The sequence below is a fragment of the Cydia splendana genome, chromosome 21, assembly GCF_910591565.1.
Source record: "Cydia splendana chromosome 21, ilCydSple1.2, whole genome shotgun sequence".
NCBI lineage: Eukaryota > Metazoa > Arthropoda > Insecta > Lepidoptera > Tortricidae > Cydia > Cydia splendana.
The window spans coordinates 2,014,683-2,029,765 of record NC_085980.1 but is presented as its reverse complement, the minus strand read 5'-3'; the positions used below and the strand labels follow the sequence as shown (position 1 = coordinate 2,029,765).

Below are 15,083 nucleotides of genomic sequence, written 5' to 3'. Positions count from 1 at the left end.
CAATTTTAACACATATTAGTGAACGAACATGGGTCAGTATGGAACAATAAAAATTAAAAATCATTTATCCGTATACATATTTTGATTAATTTATACATTTTCAATTTTATTTTAAGTTTTAATCGTGTGTCGATAGATGGCAGTAGGTAAATGTACCGTGACTACAAAATTTACTATGGCAATAGCCCTCTATACTATCTATTCTCTTTGCCCAAACTAAGCAAAGCTTGTACTATGGGTGCTAGGCGCGACGATATACATACTTATATAGATAATTACAAACTTATATACGTAGAAAACACCCATGACTCAGGAACAAATATTAGTGTTCATCACACAAATAAATGCCCTTACCGGGATTTGAACCCAGGACCATCGGCTTCGCAGGCAGGGTCACTACCCACTAGGCCAGACCGGTCGTCATTGCGCTGGTTTTCGTCCACTTGACGATATATGAATATAAACCTACATTGTTGCACAAATTTGGACTTATTGCAATCCTTAATGTCTAATAAATGAATTAATTATGAATTAATGACTTCAGTATGACTTGGGGCCTCTTCATTCTAAATAAATATATTCTCTTGCTCTTCAGTGATAGAGCAGTCTTCTTCTTCTTGATCGGGACACTCTTGACAGAGCGGTCGTGTTCATCATTGGAAATCTCCCTTTGTGACACGTTTGACGGCTCGCCTCCACTCCTCCCTGACGGCTGCGCGTTTAGCGCATTCGTGCAAGGGGCCGCCCATTGCTGCAGAGCAGTCTTAGCACCTTAGAGGATATAACCAACGGAGACGCCATGTCTAAAATTTTCGGTACAAAATAGTCTGCCGTTTTTTGCGGGGGAGGGGCACATCAAATGTATAGGTACGTCATGTCAGATAAACGTCAGTCCATAGGTCCATACATATGGTTGACATGTGGTTGACCATTGGCCGCCTATTTTCGACAGAGGGGAACGCCTGTTAATGGCGGCTCCATTGTTAATTACTCCGAGCTTAGCACCGATATATTGCGCGCGAGATAGGCTACCCGTCCATCTCTAATTAATAATGTTAGAAAAAGACGGATATTGCGTCGCACTCGTACTAAGCCTACAGGTAATTTAAAAACGTTTTACATTTCCAGGGAAAACGTATATCGAGACGACGGCGCCGGCAGCCCTCCGCCTCGCTCACTCAGCTCACGTTCCGCCGAGCGCGAGCGAGACCGCGACACCGAGGGCTACGTCAGCGCGGCGGGACTCAGTTCCTCGACAGGACTCGGATCGGGGAACACGCTTAATATCAGCTTAAAGAGCCCCGCCAAGACTAAAAGCAGTACGCCTACCAAAAAGATCGATTTAGGTAAGATACATACATACATACATATAATCACGCCTATTTCCCGGAGGGGTAGGCAGAGACCACGGATTTCCACTTGCTACGATCCTGACATACCTCTTTCGCTTCCTTCACTTTCATAACATTCCTCATACACGCTCGCCGGTTTAGGGTGCTCTTGACCTGGCCTTTCTTCAGGATTTCCCCGATCTGACCAGAGAAAGTCCGCCGAGGTGTACCCCTTCCAACTCCCACGTCCACTTCTCCCTTATACACTCTCTTTGTTAGCCTTCTTTCACTCATTCTTTCCACATGTCCAAACCATCTCAACATGCCTTTCTCAATTTTTGTCACTACATCTACATTCAGTCCACAGTTAGGTAAGATATTTTACCAATTGGGAATATTACGCAAAACTCTGCGTAGGGGGCGCCACTACCATCACAATCTGGGGGTCTACCGTGAAACAAGAAAATCGATTTTTCGTTATCGAACCTCTCTATCACTATTGCATCGAGCGATAAAGAGGCAGATAAATTAATTTCGATTTTCGCGTTTCCTGGTAGGTCCTTGTTAACAAACCGCCTTGATGCGTCAATGTCATATTTTATTGTCTGGGAAAACATGTCAAAAAACAGTTTAAGGCACAGTATGTATAAGTTACTCTATGGTTTACTAGCTAGCTTAGTGCTGCACTCTGGCGGCAGAACATTGCAGTAATACCCCCTATATTTGTCTCAAGTTGCCCGCACAATCTCGCGAACTAAATTGACAAGCCAATGTGCACAAATGATACCACAGTTGGGCCAGTGCTGTTCACATCGATATTTTCAAAAAAGTTTGAATTAGAGAATATCGCGAAAATTCACCGCTAGGGGGGCTAGTGTTGCGCGGTCAGTTCAAATGTAACTATAGGGACCGTGCGCGTTGTAGGGTCTGCCATCTTGTGGCCTGAATCGGAAACATATGTGCACATGTACATTGCCAAAGGAAGTGCTACCATCTACCGTTCTCGTCGGTACGTTTCCTTGTGCATAGTGGGTTCTGCCATCTTGTGGGCTACATCGGAAGCATAAGCGACACATTTACGCCTCGTGCCAAAAATCTAACGGCTCCTATGCTGCCCCCTATAGTTCATGCACGGGGCCTATTGGTAATGTTTTTCTTTGCTATTCCTGATATCATTTTATCTGTCAATCTCATGTCAATTTAGTTCGCGAGATTCTGGAGGCAAGCGTAGATGGCAGTGGTGGGGCATCAAAAAACAGAAGTAAAGAATTTTCTGGAATAGCTCCAAGCTCCACTTATAAAAGTATTTGAAATTGACTCTATTTACCGCGTTGTCGCCATTTACCTGACCACTTATCGACATTTATTCAACCCCTGTGTCGCCGTTTACCGTCCTTATGGCGTCATAATCCTGACCAATTCGTCGCCATATACACGGCATATTTGTCGCCATTAATTCCCCAAATTTATCTCCATTTATCCAGTATATTTGTCGCTTTATATCCGGCCAAGTAGTCGCAATTTACCCTACCGCTATATACCCGTCAAAATACTTTCTTCACTTCAAAATTCTAATCTCGCCTGCACTTGGTCCTCCTGTTGTTCAACGGAAGAGATAGGAACAGAGAAGGAAAACTTGAAACAAACCCGGCTCGGTGCCAGCCGTCATGCGCCTGCAGCCGATCCGACTCCGCGGGTATTATTGACTTGTCTTTCCCGCGGATTTAGTCGGTGAGGCCGAGAGAGACCCAAAGGTCTTGGGCAACCCTGTGTCTCTTTGTTTGTGTCCCAGGCCAGCGTCTGTGGAGAGGAAATTTCACCCACGATGGTTTATTAGCTTACACAGCCACGAAAAACGTAGTCCTCCTACCTGACATTGCTTGTATAGTCTGTAATAGACTCTAAGGCCAATGATGACCCGAGTGAAATTTTGAAAACATTGATGTTTCAGGCGCTGCCGCGAGCTACGGCAAGTCCGCTTCAGCTCCAGCGCCCACTCCAGTGGCTTCCACGAACAACCAATCACAAGAACTGTTGGACGACTTGTTCAAGACTTGTCCCGTACCGGGCGCACCACAGGGTGGACTTATTGAAGACGACTTCGACCCCAGGTAACATTCACATCTCATTAACAGCGCCCACTCCAGTGGCTTCCACTAACAACCAATCACAAGAACTGTTGGACGACTTGTTCAAGACTTGTCCCGTACCGGGCGCACCACAGGGTGGACTTATTGAAGACGACTTCGACCCCAGGTAACATTCACATCTCATTAACAGCGCCCACTCCAGTGGCTTCCACTAACCACCAATCACAAGAACTGTTGGACGACTTGTTCAAGACTTGTCCCGTACCGGGCGCACCACAGGGTGGACTTATTGAAGACGACTTCGACCCTAGGTAACATTCACATCTCATTAACAGCGCCCACTCCAGTGGCTTCCACTAACCACCAATCACAAGAACTGTTGGACGACTTGTTCAAGACTTGTCCCGTACCGGGCGCACCACAGGGTGGACTTATTGAAGACGACTTCGACCCCAGGTAACATTCACATCTCATTAACAGCGCCCACTCCAGTGGCTTCCACTAACAACCAATCACAAGAACTGTTGGACGACTTGTTCAAGACTTGTCCCGTACCGGGCGCACCACAGGGTGGACTTATTGAAGACGACTTCGACCCCAGGTAACATTCACATCTCATTAACAGCGCCCACTCCAGTGGCTTCCACTAACCACCAATCACAAGAACTGTTGGACGACTTGTTCAAGACTTGTCCCGTACCGGGCGCACCACAGGGTGGACTTATTGAAGACGACTTCGACCCTAGTTAACATTCACATCTCATTAACAGCGCCCACTCCAGTGGCTTCCACTAACCACCAATCACAAGAACTGTTGGACGACTTGTTCAAGACTTGTCCCGTACCGGGCGCACCACAGGGTGGACTTATTGAAGACGACTTCGACCCCAGGTAACATTCACATCTCATTAACAGCGCCCACTCCAGTGGCTTCCACTAACCACCAATCACAAGAACTGTTGGACGATCTGTTCAAGACTTGTCCCGTGCCAGGCGCACCACAGGGTGGACTTATTGAAGACGACTTCGACCCCAGGTAACATTAACATCTCATTAAAAAAGATTTACCCTCCAATAGAAAATGGACCAGCCAAAATGTATGAAACAGCCAAATTTTTTTTCGCGATTTCGGGGTGGGTCCCATAGTAAAAGTTGCTCAGTATAATCCCAAAACCTCCCTGGCAACGGGAATGCACTTAGTTTTTGGCCCCCCTGTATGAGAACTTAAAACTACACAAATGCATTTATTTTGCATGAAATTAGCGATAGAACTAATAACATGGAGGGTATTTAAACTTTTATGGCGATGAAACTGCAAAGTGTTGTGATGAAACTGTTCTATGAGTGGCTTCACGATGCAATACCTTTAGTATTTGTAAAATTTTTGATACAACTATTGGTTCTATACATACAATCAATAGTAAACTTAACCCACAACCTACCTGTTCCAGGGCCGAAGACCCCAAACCGGCACCAACCAGCACCGAGTTTGGAGACTTCTCCAACGCCTTTGGGGCCCCTGAACCTGCCTCCAACGATGGCTTCGCAGACTTCAGCAGTGCCTTCACCGGAGTCCCGGCCAACTTCGGGGCACCAGCTGCCTTTGGGGCTCCGGCCAGCAATAACTTTGTCGCTCCGGCCAGCAATAACTTTGTCGCTCCGGCCAGCAATAACTTTGTCGCTCCGGCCAGCAATAACTTTGTCGCTCCGGCTAGTAACAATTTTGGAGCACCGGCTATGAACAACAGTTTTGTGGCAAATGTTACTACACCGGTTAATAATAATGCTGGTGAGTAGTCATTTTAAGTGAATGATTGTTAATGTTTTTCAATTATATGCAGTCAGTCTCGGTATAAAAAATACTGAGGTTGATTGAAGTAGCATGACAAATACGAACGTTTCCGAGAAAATACGAAGGAAAAAATTATGCACTACATCTGTATGGCTTAATTGGCCTTCCTAGATTTGACAATATGTTAAATGTTATATGTTATTACATCCAGATTTATCTAATATTTGTCAATAATATTGACTTTCCGGAAGTATATTAAATTTATACTTTTCATGAATTCAAGCTACTGTTATTGGCAACGTGCATGTAAACACGCGTGCTTTTTCATTACTTATATTATAGCACTACCTCGTTATATGTTCCGAAATTATTGAAAAGTCGCTGCTCTTATATTTATGACAAATTACATGTACTATTATTATTGATCATAACTAGTGGAACGAATTTGTTGAAAAGTTGTGCTGCTCCGAAATATTTGAGTACCTCGCCCGCTACGATATATCTGATGGCGACTATATTACAGGAGGCACCATAGAATGTTTAAAAAAAAAATATTTTTGAATTTAGGTCACAAGCTCACAAGGTTGCAGACCCACGATCCCTAGTTTTAAGCTATATCCTGAAACTTTTTTTGTATATTTTGTGTCAAATTTCCTGAAGACCATAAAATTTAAGGAAATACTTCTCTCAGTTCTCGTTTCCGCTCTACTTGATACTTTTATTTCCAGCACCCCAAGCGCTGGCATCGAACCTGGACCTGCTCGGCGACCTGGCCCCTCCCCCCTCCCCGGCGGGCTTCCCCGAGCTGGCCGCGCTGGCGGCACAGCTGTCTGAAGTCACGCTGCAGCCTACACAGACTGGTGAGTGGAATTTCGTTATTGTTGATTTTCTGGCGCTCAAAGGTACAATGGAATATTTCCTCACTGTATTTAGAGAGAATTGGTGTTATAGAAGTATTGTTTAAAAAACTCTCAAACAATACTTCGACTTACGTTTAATATATAACTAGATTAAAAGAAAACGTTTGTGAAAACCTACTTGCCGCTTGCGACTTTTCTATTGTTTTACTTATACGTTCAAAACACACTTGACTCCTGTCTGCATGATACGTGACATAAATGTAACTAGTGTAAATACAGTTTTGGGCACATTCAGGTGTTTTCCATTTCCAGAGAATGAAAAAACGAAAAGCGACCTCCGCAGAGAGTTGAGAACACTTGTAGACGCTTTACATGGAGTTGAACGAGTGAGCTCCGCCAGCCAAGCGAAAAAACTGGCTTCATGCCTCAATGAAGTTCTCAAAACCCTTCCCGGACCCATCACAGTGCAAAAGCTAAGCCGCATCGATGACAAATCATTCAACAGTGAAGTTTTGGAAGTGTTAGTGCAGTGCTTAAGCAGTGTAGTGCGTGTTTTGATATCATCCTGGCCGCTTTTCAAGAATGAAATCACAAGCCTGTTCACCGTTGAAGAAAGTTTTGAGGTTAGTCAAGAAACACTTGCTGTTATGTGCGGGTTTTTGAGAAATGAAACTAATGAAGTTCCTCTAAACGCTTTGGCGTCAATTTTGACAGATTATGTCAAAAGTGACGCAGTTTTGACCGCTATTATTGACTGCAGTAGTGTCAAATTTGATGACGTGAGTGAGCAGTATAAGCAGCAAAATGAATGGGAGAGCTATGTTCAACTGCTGGTGACATTACCAGAAAGAATTGCTAACAAATTAGAAAAAAATACACCTAAGAATTTCTCACATGAGAACTATTCATACAATTTAATCTTTCACATAATTAGGAGCATGGATTATATGGCTGAATCTAGTTATGCACAAAATATACAGTATGACATTTCGTACTTGTCGTTTTTCGTGTCGAAAGTGATAATTAATTACAATATGAGTGGTAATTCGGACGCCATATTTAAATTCATAGACGCACTTATCGCTTGGTCGACGAATGAAACTGATACTATGTTTATCAGGCGAAAACTTATACAAAAAGTGTTCTTTCACTTAAACAGACAAGCCATAGATTTTATCTCACTAACATTGCTACATCGATCACCGATAGACTATACAAAAACAGAACAAGCAATTTTACATGTGCTTGGAGACAATTTCGATCAAAATAAAGACTGGAAAGAGATTCTAACATACAGAATACCTTTATACATTCAGCCGAAAGACTACAAAGATACCACTTTACCAGAAAACTTGATATACTATCTATCTACTACAAAAGACAGCAAAGTTTTGACTGAATTAGTTTTGAAATTAAGTAGAGTCTGGTCTGATGTGAAACATTCGAACGTAACTAACATAACACATCATATGTACACTTCACAATTACTGATTCTTGCTATCAGATATTGTGTTATTATTCATATCGAGAATAAAGAAAACTGGTCGTTAAATGAATTAAAAACGGTCCTCTACAAAGGCATGTCAAAACATCTTGATGTAATGTCACAACAATTCAGGTGTATTGGTATGGCCACTATTGAGATTATATTGAAATTATTAGCAGATTTAGATGATACTGACAAAGCTGCAGAAAACCTAAGCTTTGATTATAAAGAAATGGGACCAAGTTGCGTTGAAATACATAATCAGCTCAAAGAATTAACGCATAAATGCATAATAGACGTAAAGCGAAAGATACAAAAAGATTTCAAACCGAAAACCATGGATTTGAAAGGAATTCTCGATCTAATCGCTATGAAAGTGATAGATGAACACCATAGACCCGTCCATAATAACACTATAATGACCTGTGCTGTCAAAAGCCCAGAGCAAACTAAAGAAATCGTCAAAACTATTATTTCAGTCAAACTTGACGCTCTAGATAAAAGCAAGACTTTGTCAGAGGATTTAGACTCAGATGACGATCTGCAACCTTACGATATGTCAAACGACATAGCGATCGCTGATAAAAATAGACCAGCATATGTCAGAGATTTAATAGAGCTTATAGCTGAAGCTAAAGATGCGGAAATATTCGAAACAGCAGTGGAATCTGCTGAAGAATTAATCACTAAACAGCTTAAAAACGAAGATCATAAATTGGCCACAGAATTACTAGATCTCTTCATACATTTGGATGCTAAATTCCATGTAGACGATTTTGATAGCATCAAATTTAACACAGCAGTCGCTATACTGTGTAGTCATCCTACAGTTTGCGCTGAGCATATTTGCAAAGAGATCCATACAGACGTCGGAAGATACTCTATTGCGACTAAAATCTTCATGCTAGACGTATTTTCTGAAGCAGCCAATAGAATTGCCGATGTCAGACCTCAAAACGAACCAAAACTAGTCAAACCTGATGTTGTAAATCAAGAAGAAGAAAATGTATCAGCTGAAGAAATCATACGACGAAGACTTATACAGAAAACCAGATGTTTCCACTCAAAACGACCACATCCTTTTGCTAAAGCTAAAAGGAATCAATTCGCAGCGGTTGCTGATAGTTTCTTCTATCCATTAGTTGGTGGATTTGGTATAAGGCAGCTATCTCTAAGCCATCAGAACCAAAAGCAAGATATTGACAACATTCTGCTGTTCAAATACTTATCAGTGATCGGGAACATAATTCTAGCATCAAAAAACTGTCCGAAATGCCCAAGCTACTGCTGGGATGTTGTCCAAATGATTCTATATCTCCGATACACACCAGACCCAAAAATACAATCTTGCGTTATAGCTATGTTAGCTAGTGTTATTATAGCTTTGCCGCAATCTATACTGCGGAGTGAATTCGCAAAACCCATGTCTGAGCTTCAGGCTTGGTTAGAAGATATGATAAGATTAGATATAACGTCAAGATTGAACAGTCCTGCATCGGAAACTGCGATTTTCGCGGCTCAAGTCATTTCTTTACTAGAGAATAACTTAGGTGATGTAGGGCTGTTTGAGGATTAGAATTTGTGTACGGCTTGGCCAGAGACGGTAGAGGATAAATGCAAGCACTGCTCGAAGCTGCTGTGTAATCACGAGGTGTTTTGGACGAATGATATGACGATATCGTCTTATTCGAGCAATGTGCGTAAGTAAATTCGTTCGCTGGGGTTTTTTGAGACAAAACAACGGCATTTTACTTAACGCTTGGGCATTTAAAATTTTTAATTTTGACTTGTACTTTAAAGCGCGACTTAATTGTGTTTTAGTTACGTCTAACTGTCACTTTCCTGACAAAATGTATGGTGTTTGATTTGACATTAATTCTATAACAAATAAGGCGCCCAAATTTGATTTAATTGCGCCATTAAGTTTTATAATGGAGTGAATGAGGCCAATTTTTACTTATTACAAATAATATATTCCTTTTGAATATCTTGCCCCGTGTTTTGTCTCGATATAACCACCGCTCCACTACCGTCGACCAAGCTGTACAAAAACAGTAGCTATTATATAATGCTATGCTATAATAGCAAGCTGGCTCAGACCAACGTCTGATGTTGAAAGACTCTGAATTTATCTCGCCTAACGTAACCTAACTGTAAGAATAACATATTTTGTGTGATTATACAATAATGTAAGACATTGTCCGTAATCATTTGTAAAATAGTCTATTAGAATAGCTATGTAAAGTGTCATTCTATGGAACTTGCGAACTATGTAAACAAACCGCCATATTGAAATTGTCTCTGAATGATGAATTTACTAGTGACTTTTGTTTACATAGTTAACAAGTTCCTATAATTATAAATATAAGTTTGTGTGCTATAATTTGTAGTTATAATTTAACCCTTTGACCGCTAAATGCGTCAATTGACGCGCGCGGCTCTATACTGCAAAACGTAATTCAAGACCAAAAAAGTAAGACAATGTTGCCACTGCAATAATTTGTTTGTAAACTAGTAAATTCCTTTTGATAAATAATCACGCTAAGATAATTTATTTATTATTAGTAATTTTACTCCTACGATTTAAAAAAGTACTTTTATTTTACTTATTTTTACATAAATACAAGACGCGCTAGTAAAAAGTGGCAACATTTTCTTACTTTTTTTGGTCTTGAATTACGTTTTGTAGTATAGACCAAACTAGCCCAACTTTCGTGCATTCCTAGAAGGTTCACGGTGACACGCTGCACACAACTCACGTAGCGTTCGAAGGGTTAAATGCAATAGTGTAGTGAAAAAAATTGAAAAAAATGACTGAAATTAATGTGATGGCTTTTGAATTAAAAAAAACTGTCATTGTCAAGTTTTTTTTTTGCCTACTCGAAATATATGAAAACCAGTGCAATCAATGCTTAAATTAAGTGCAATACGATACTATTTAAAATATGACAGTTTGGAACTCAATTTGATAGTAAAATAGTGTACATTTTAAAGTGATACATTTTGAAAAGAAAATGTTATTCAGTTTAAAACCATCATAATCTTGGAAATACACGCTTTTTGTCTGTTTTATATTTATGTAATGTACAGTCGCATTCAGTTAAATCGGAGCTGCCAAAAATTAAATAAATAAATAGAGGCGTGTGCAGATATTTGTGAGCACCTCGGCCGCTCCGATATATCCGATGGCGACTGTACACAGGAAAAAACAGATGTTATAATACTAGTAATGGAAAAAAATCTTTGTTGTGATGTTAGATAAGGTAAACTTAGATGATATAAGTATAACTGAGATAATAATATGTTAAATTAAACTAAACGTCTGGCTGGGATTATCTTAATAATATAATTTCAGTTTTTTACTATAGTGTGTCTCTGTTGCTTTTATTAAAAATCATATAAAACATAACAATAACTTATGTTTTTAGTAGGTAAAATACCTCTTTATTGCTCGGAATAGAATTTATATTTTCATAATTTAAAAAAGTCACTAAGTTTATTTCAAATTACTACTGTTGATTGTTTAATATGTTTGTTATAAACTTACTATTGACTTTCAATGCTATATCTGTCTAAAATCACAAATTGACGTTTACAACCTTTACAAGGCAAAGGGGATATATATTTCCCACATGCGGCACTTCAAACCAGGGATCGGATACCGGTATTTTTTGTATGGGAACGAAAACGGTGTTTTTTCGTTCTTTGTTAATTACTTCATTTCTAATTGGGCAATCTAATAATGCGAAGACGTTACGTAAAAACACAACTGAGTCCTACATTTGAAGTGCTTATAAAATTATTCGACACATATGGTTATGTTTTTGCGAAAAACCGGTTCCGATCCCTGCTTCAAACATGTATTCTATTTTCGATGAGTAAGACTGACATTCGATTGTCATTACTCATTTTTGAACTGTCAGGCTGGTAGAGGGTTAATTAAAAATAGACGTAGTAACTCGAAATCGGTCATTTTGACTATTAGTAGTAGGTAATTGTATGGCGGCTAGTTTTAAAGTAGACCTAACATAAACACTAATAAATATTTTGGCACACAATACATGGCAGTAATGCGTTAAATTATTAAGAATGTGCTATGGCAAATGTTATGTGATTTTAATACTTGTTATAATTTTTGTGTTCCTGTGTTTTTGTGTTAGATGTGTAAATGTTTCAAAACTACATGCCTTGTTGAATTGACGGATATAATAATATGATTTTATTATAAAATTAATAAAATATGTTTAACTCTTTTGTACTACTCGTCACAGCTGTCAATTGATTTTTAAATGATGTTTAAAAATATGTTAGTTTCTTTTTGCAATAGCTGACGATTTTTATATAAATTTTAGTAAGCATTTAAAAATAATTATACCATACAAATATTAAAGTTTCTGTATATCCAGCATAAAACATGGTGAATATTAACTTTGGCGATGGGATTGTCTATATTACTAAGTAATTATGTTATTTATGATTAAGGAGTAGTTATAGTAATTATGAATTAAGGAGTAGTTTTAAATGCATGTCAGGGTTGGTGTCTATAAAATTAAATGTTATTAGGTGCTTTATTGCGATCGTTCTAAATGTGATGATTTTTAAAAACAAAAATGTTACTCTGTTCGATTTTGTTATGAACTGTTTTCTAATTGGTTATGAAAATTATACTTAAGAATTATAATTGGTAATTCTAAAAATGTACCCACCGTGAAGTTTTATTAAATAAAGATTTTTTAAATTAAACGTGTTTGTTATTTCAAATCATGCTTTTTTTTGTGAGTCTTGTGTGTTTTGATTTTTTCTAATACACTTTTGAGCGTTCTTAACTTTGTGATATAAAGTTTCTTTAGTGTTTATTCAATCTCAAATTAATCTTGGTAACTGAATGAACGGGTATCCTTGAAAACCTTTAAAATAATATTCAGATATTAAACAATTGCATTGATATATACAACAATTTATGCTAAAATAAATTTAAACATTTATTTCTTGGCCCGTTCACTCAAAATTACCAAGACTGTATTAATACATATATCATTTGGTTTTGGTACATAACTTTATAATTCTGTGTCTAAAGTATAATTTCGACTTATAATTGTGTATTGTAAATATGCTGTTAAAATGCAAAAACTAACTAAAAAATGTAGAGGAATTAATTAAAAAAAACAGCCTATTTATCAAAATCTCCTAAACAGGTATCCAACCAACGCCCGTCGACTTCCTGCAACCAACGGCAACCAACCAGGCTAGCAAACCCGCAACCAAGCTCGGGGCAACCTGGGCCGACTCCACCGGCGCCATCAACCTAGACTTAGACAACCTACTAGCCCCTAGGTCGCCTAAAGCAGGCCCTGCACCTACTATAAATCAACTGAAATCTAGCCCGAATAGCCCAGCAAAACAACCTAATATGATGCCAATGTCATTCCAATACCAACAGCCTATGAATATGAACTTGAACAATAATTTTGCTCCCAACAGGGCACAGTTTAACCAGAACCTTTTACAATGATATTGGTTAATGGCTGATCCATGCCAGAATGGTTAGGTTGAGGTTTTTGAGCAATGAAATTGTTTTTTGTGGGAAAAATGTGCTCAATTTTGTGCTTTTATAAACCACTTAATTTAAAATCGTATATTTTATTGTCGTTTTTATTCCTTTTTTCAATGCTAAAAGGGATAAACGGTGTTTCCTTTATGGACTTGTCCAATTTTTTCATTGCTCTAAAATCCAAATAATTTAATATTAGAAATTGAAGATTTGGGATTTGTTTTCTACGGTTTAGATATATTAATATGCAACAAAAGTACGGAGGGTCAACCGAGAGATGCTGCAAAATATGCCAAAATAGACTTAATAAACCAATCAGGTATCTAACCCTTTACCAGGCTAAGGGGTATATATTTCCCACATACGGCACTTCAAATATGTGTTCTATTCTCGATCAGTAAGACTGACATTCGATTGTCATTTTTGAACTGTCCGCCTGGTAAATGGTTAATTATAACTGAGATGTAAGTACACAAACGAAGGAAGTTATTCAAAAAAGTTCCATTGCTTGCATCTCAAAGGGACGGCCCGGCGCGACTTCTAAATTTCACATAAATTCACAAGTGAGTTGCATCAATAACATTCTTTAAGCATAAACACACGACACCTATAACCACATATTGCAAATACATATTAACGTTTAACCCCTAAACTGCGAGGGAAGAAAATTTGCCTGCAAAAATCACCTGGAGTTAAATAATTGTATTTTGTTTCTGTTTGCTGATCCTATATCGTGTCAATGGAAAGCGAGGGGTTAATGTAAGAATGTGCCGTTTCATTTTCAGGTTACAGATGTTATTTGATCAATTTATCGTTCATATGTCGTCGGTCAAATCTGAAAGTAGATACTACCCTTTCAGACAAGGTGCGGCTTCAACTGATTGATATGACCGATTTGCGACGCCACCGCGTAAATGCTGCAATATGATTGGCAAAAATGTGCGCGAAAAGAAAGGTGCATCGTTGTTATTAAAGTAGTATTGTACATATAGTTCGACAGTGGTGCATATCAGCCTATATCAGAGGATATTATGTATGCATGTACATAAGATGTCGTTTGCGATGTGCAATATGTAAGATGATCTTAAACTTTCCTTTGTTGGTTATGAAATGTTGTGTAAATTAGTGCTCTTCGGTCTGATTTGATCATAACTGACAACTTATCTTAGGTTGGTGAAATTGATATTAGTTAAAAAAACGATATGTTTTTCTATATCTAAAGTGATATATGTAATTCGTTGATTGAGCCAAATTTACAATAGATTGGAAACTTATAAAATGAGCATCAATTAGTTATTAATGTTGTCTTTAGTGTAAAAAAAAATGTCTGTAAAATTGCTACAAACGCTATATATATACGCTGTACTGTACATTCCTTGTAATTTCCTTAATACTAAAAAAAATCCTTTATAATTCACGTTTTATTTGAACCTGATGTGTCTTGATAATAATTTAATCGGTTTTAAGTCGTTTTCATGATAGAAATAGGAACGAAAACGTGGCAATATGTAGATAACGCCCAAAGTGCTCTCGCCTTATATCAGGGTTATTCCCACTAGTTACCACCAAGTTGTTACCAGTTAAATATTGGTGGTAACCCAGTAGTTACCAGTGGTAAAAGGTGGAAAAAAAAATCCCAGTAGTTACCACTGGTAACAACTTGGTCGTAACTAGTGGGAATAACCCTATCACCATTGATCGAAAGCTTGCAAAGATGTTTTTTTTTATTCGGATGCATGTTAGTCTAATAATAGCGTATACTGCCATACAACACATAACTACTTGTATAAATCATGTGTAATACAATACAATACGAGTACCTATAACATTTTTACATCAAACAACCACATAGAACATTATTAATATTCCCACTTAGAGATGTGGGAATATTAGAAGCATGATTTTACATGAATAGTTTCACATTTAATGTAATTACCGAAAACGAAATAGGTATCTTTCAATAAGTATGTACC

The 15,083-nt window shown here is 38.3% G+C and overlaps 2 protein-coding genes across 2 annotated transcripts in view; both read left to right on the top strand.

Annotated features, from left to right (window-relative positions):
* Positions 1-14,667, top strand: part of LOC134801354 (clathrin interactor 1-like) — a 32,270-nt gene extending 17,603 nt beyond the window's left edge. Inside the window, exons 7-14 of the mRNA XM_063773894.1 lie at positions 1,129-1,346; positions 3,283-3,442; positions 3,529-3,732; positions 3,819-4,022; positions 4,109-4,312; positions 4,873-5,210; positions 5,942-6,073; positions 12,755-14,667. Coding sequence (XP_063629964.1) covers positions 1,129-1,346; positions 3,283-3,442; positions 3,529-3,732; positions 3,819-4,022; positions 4,109-4,312; positions 4,873-5,210; positions 5,942-6,073; positions 12,755-13,071 — 1,777 coding nt within the window. The 3' untranslated portion in view covers positions 13,072-14,667. The remainder of the gene's footprint in view (positions 1-1,128; positions 1,347-3,282; positions 3,443-3,528; positions 3,733-3,818; positions 4,023-4,108; positions 4,313-4,872; positions 5,211-5,941; positions 6,074-12,754) is intronic.
* LOC134801104 (telomere length regulation protein TEL2 homolog) lies at positions 6,263-9,372 on the top strand. The gene has a single exon (XM_063773629.1). It carries the CDS (start codon positions 6,316-6,318, stop codon positions 9,133-9,135), a length of 2,820 nt encoding a protein of 939 aa, XP_063629699.1. The 5' UTR covers positions 6,263-6,315; the 3' UTR covers positions 9,136-9,372.
* Positions 14,668-15,083: the final 416 nt, after the last annotated feature.

What these genes read in the sequence shown, in the direction of transcription:
- LOC134801104 (XM_063773629.1), top strand. Translation starts at nt 6,316, where the DNA reads ATGATACGTGACATAAATGTAACTAGTGTAAATACAGTTTTGGGCACA.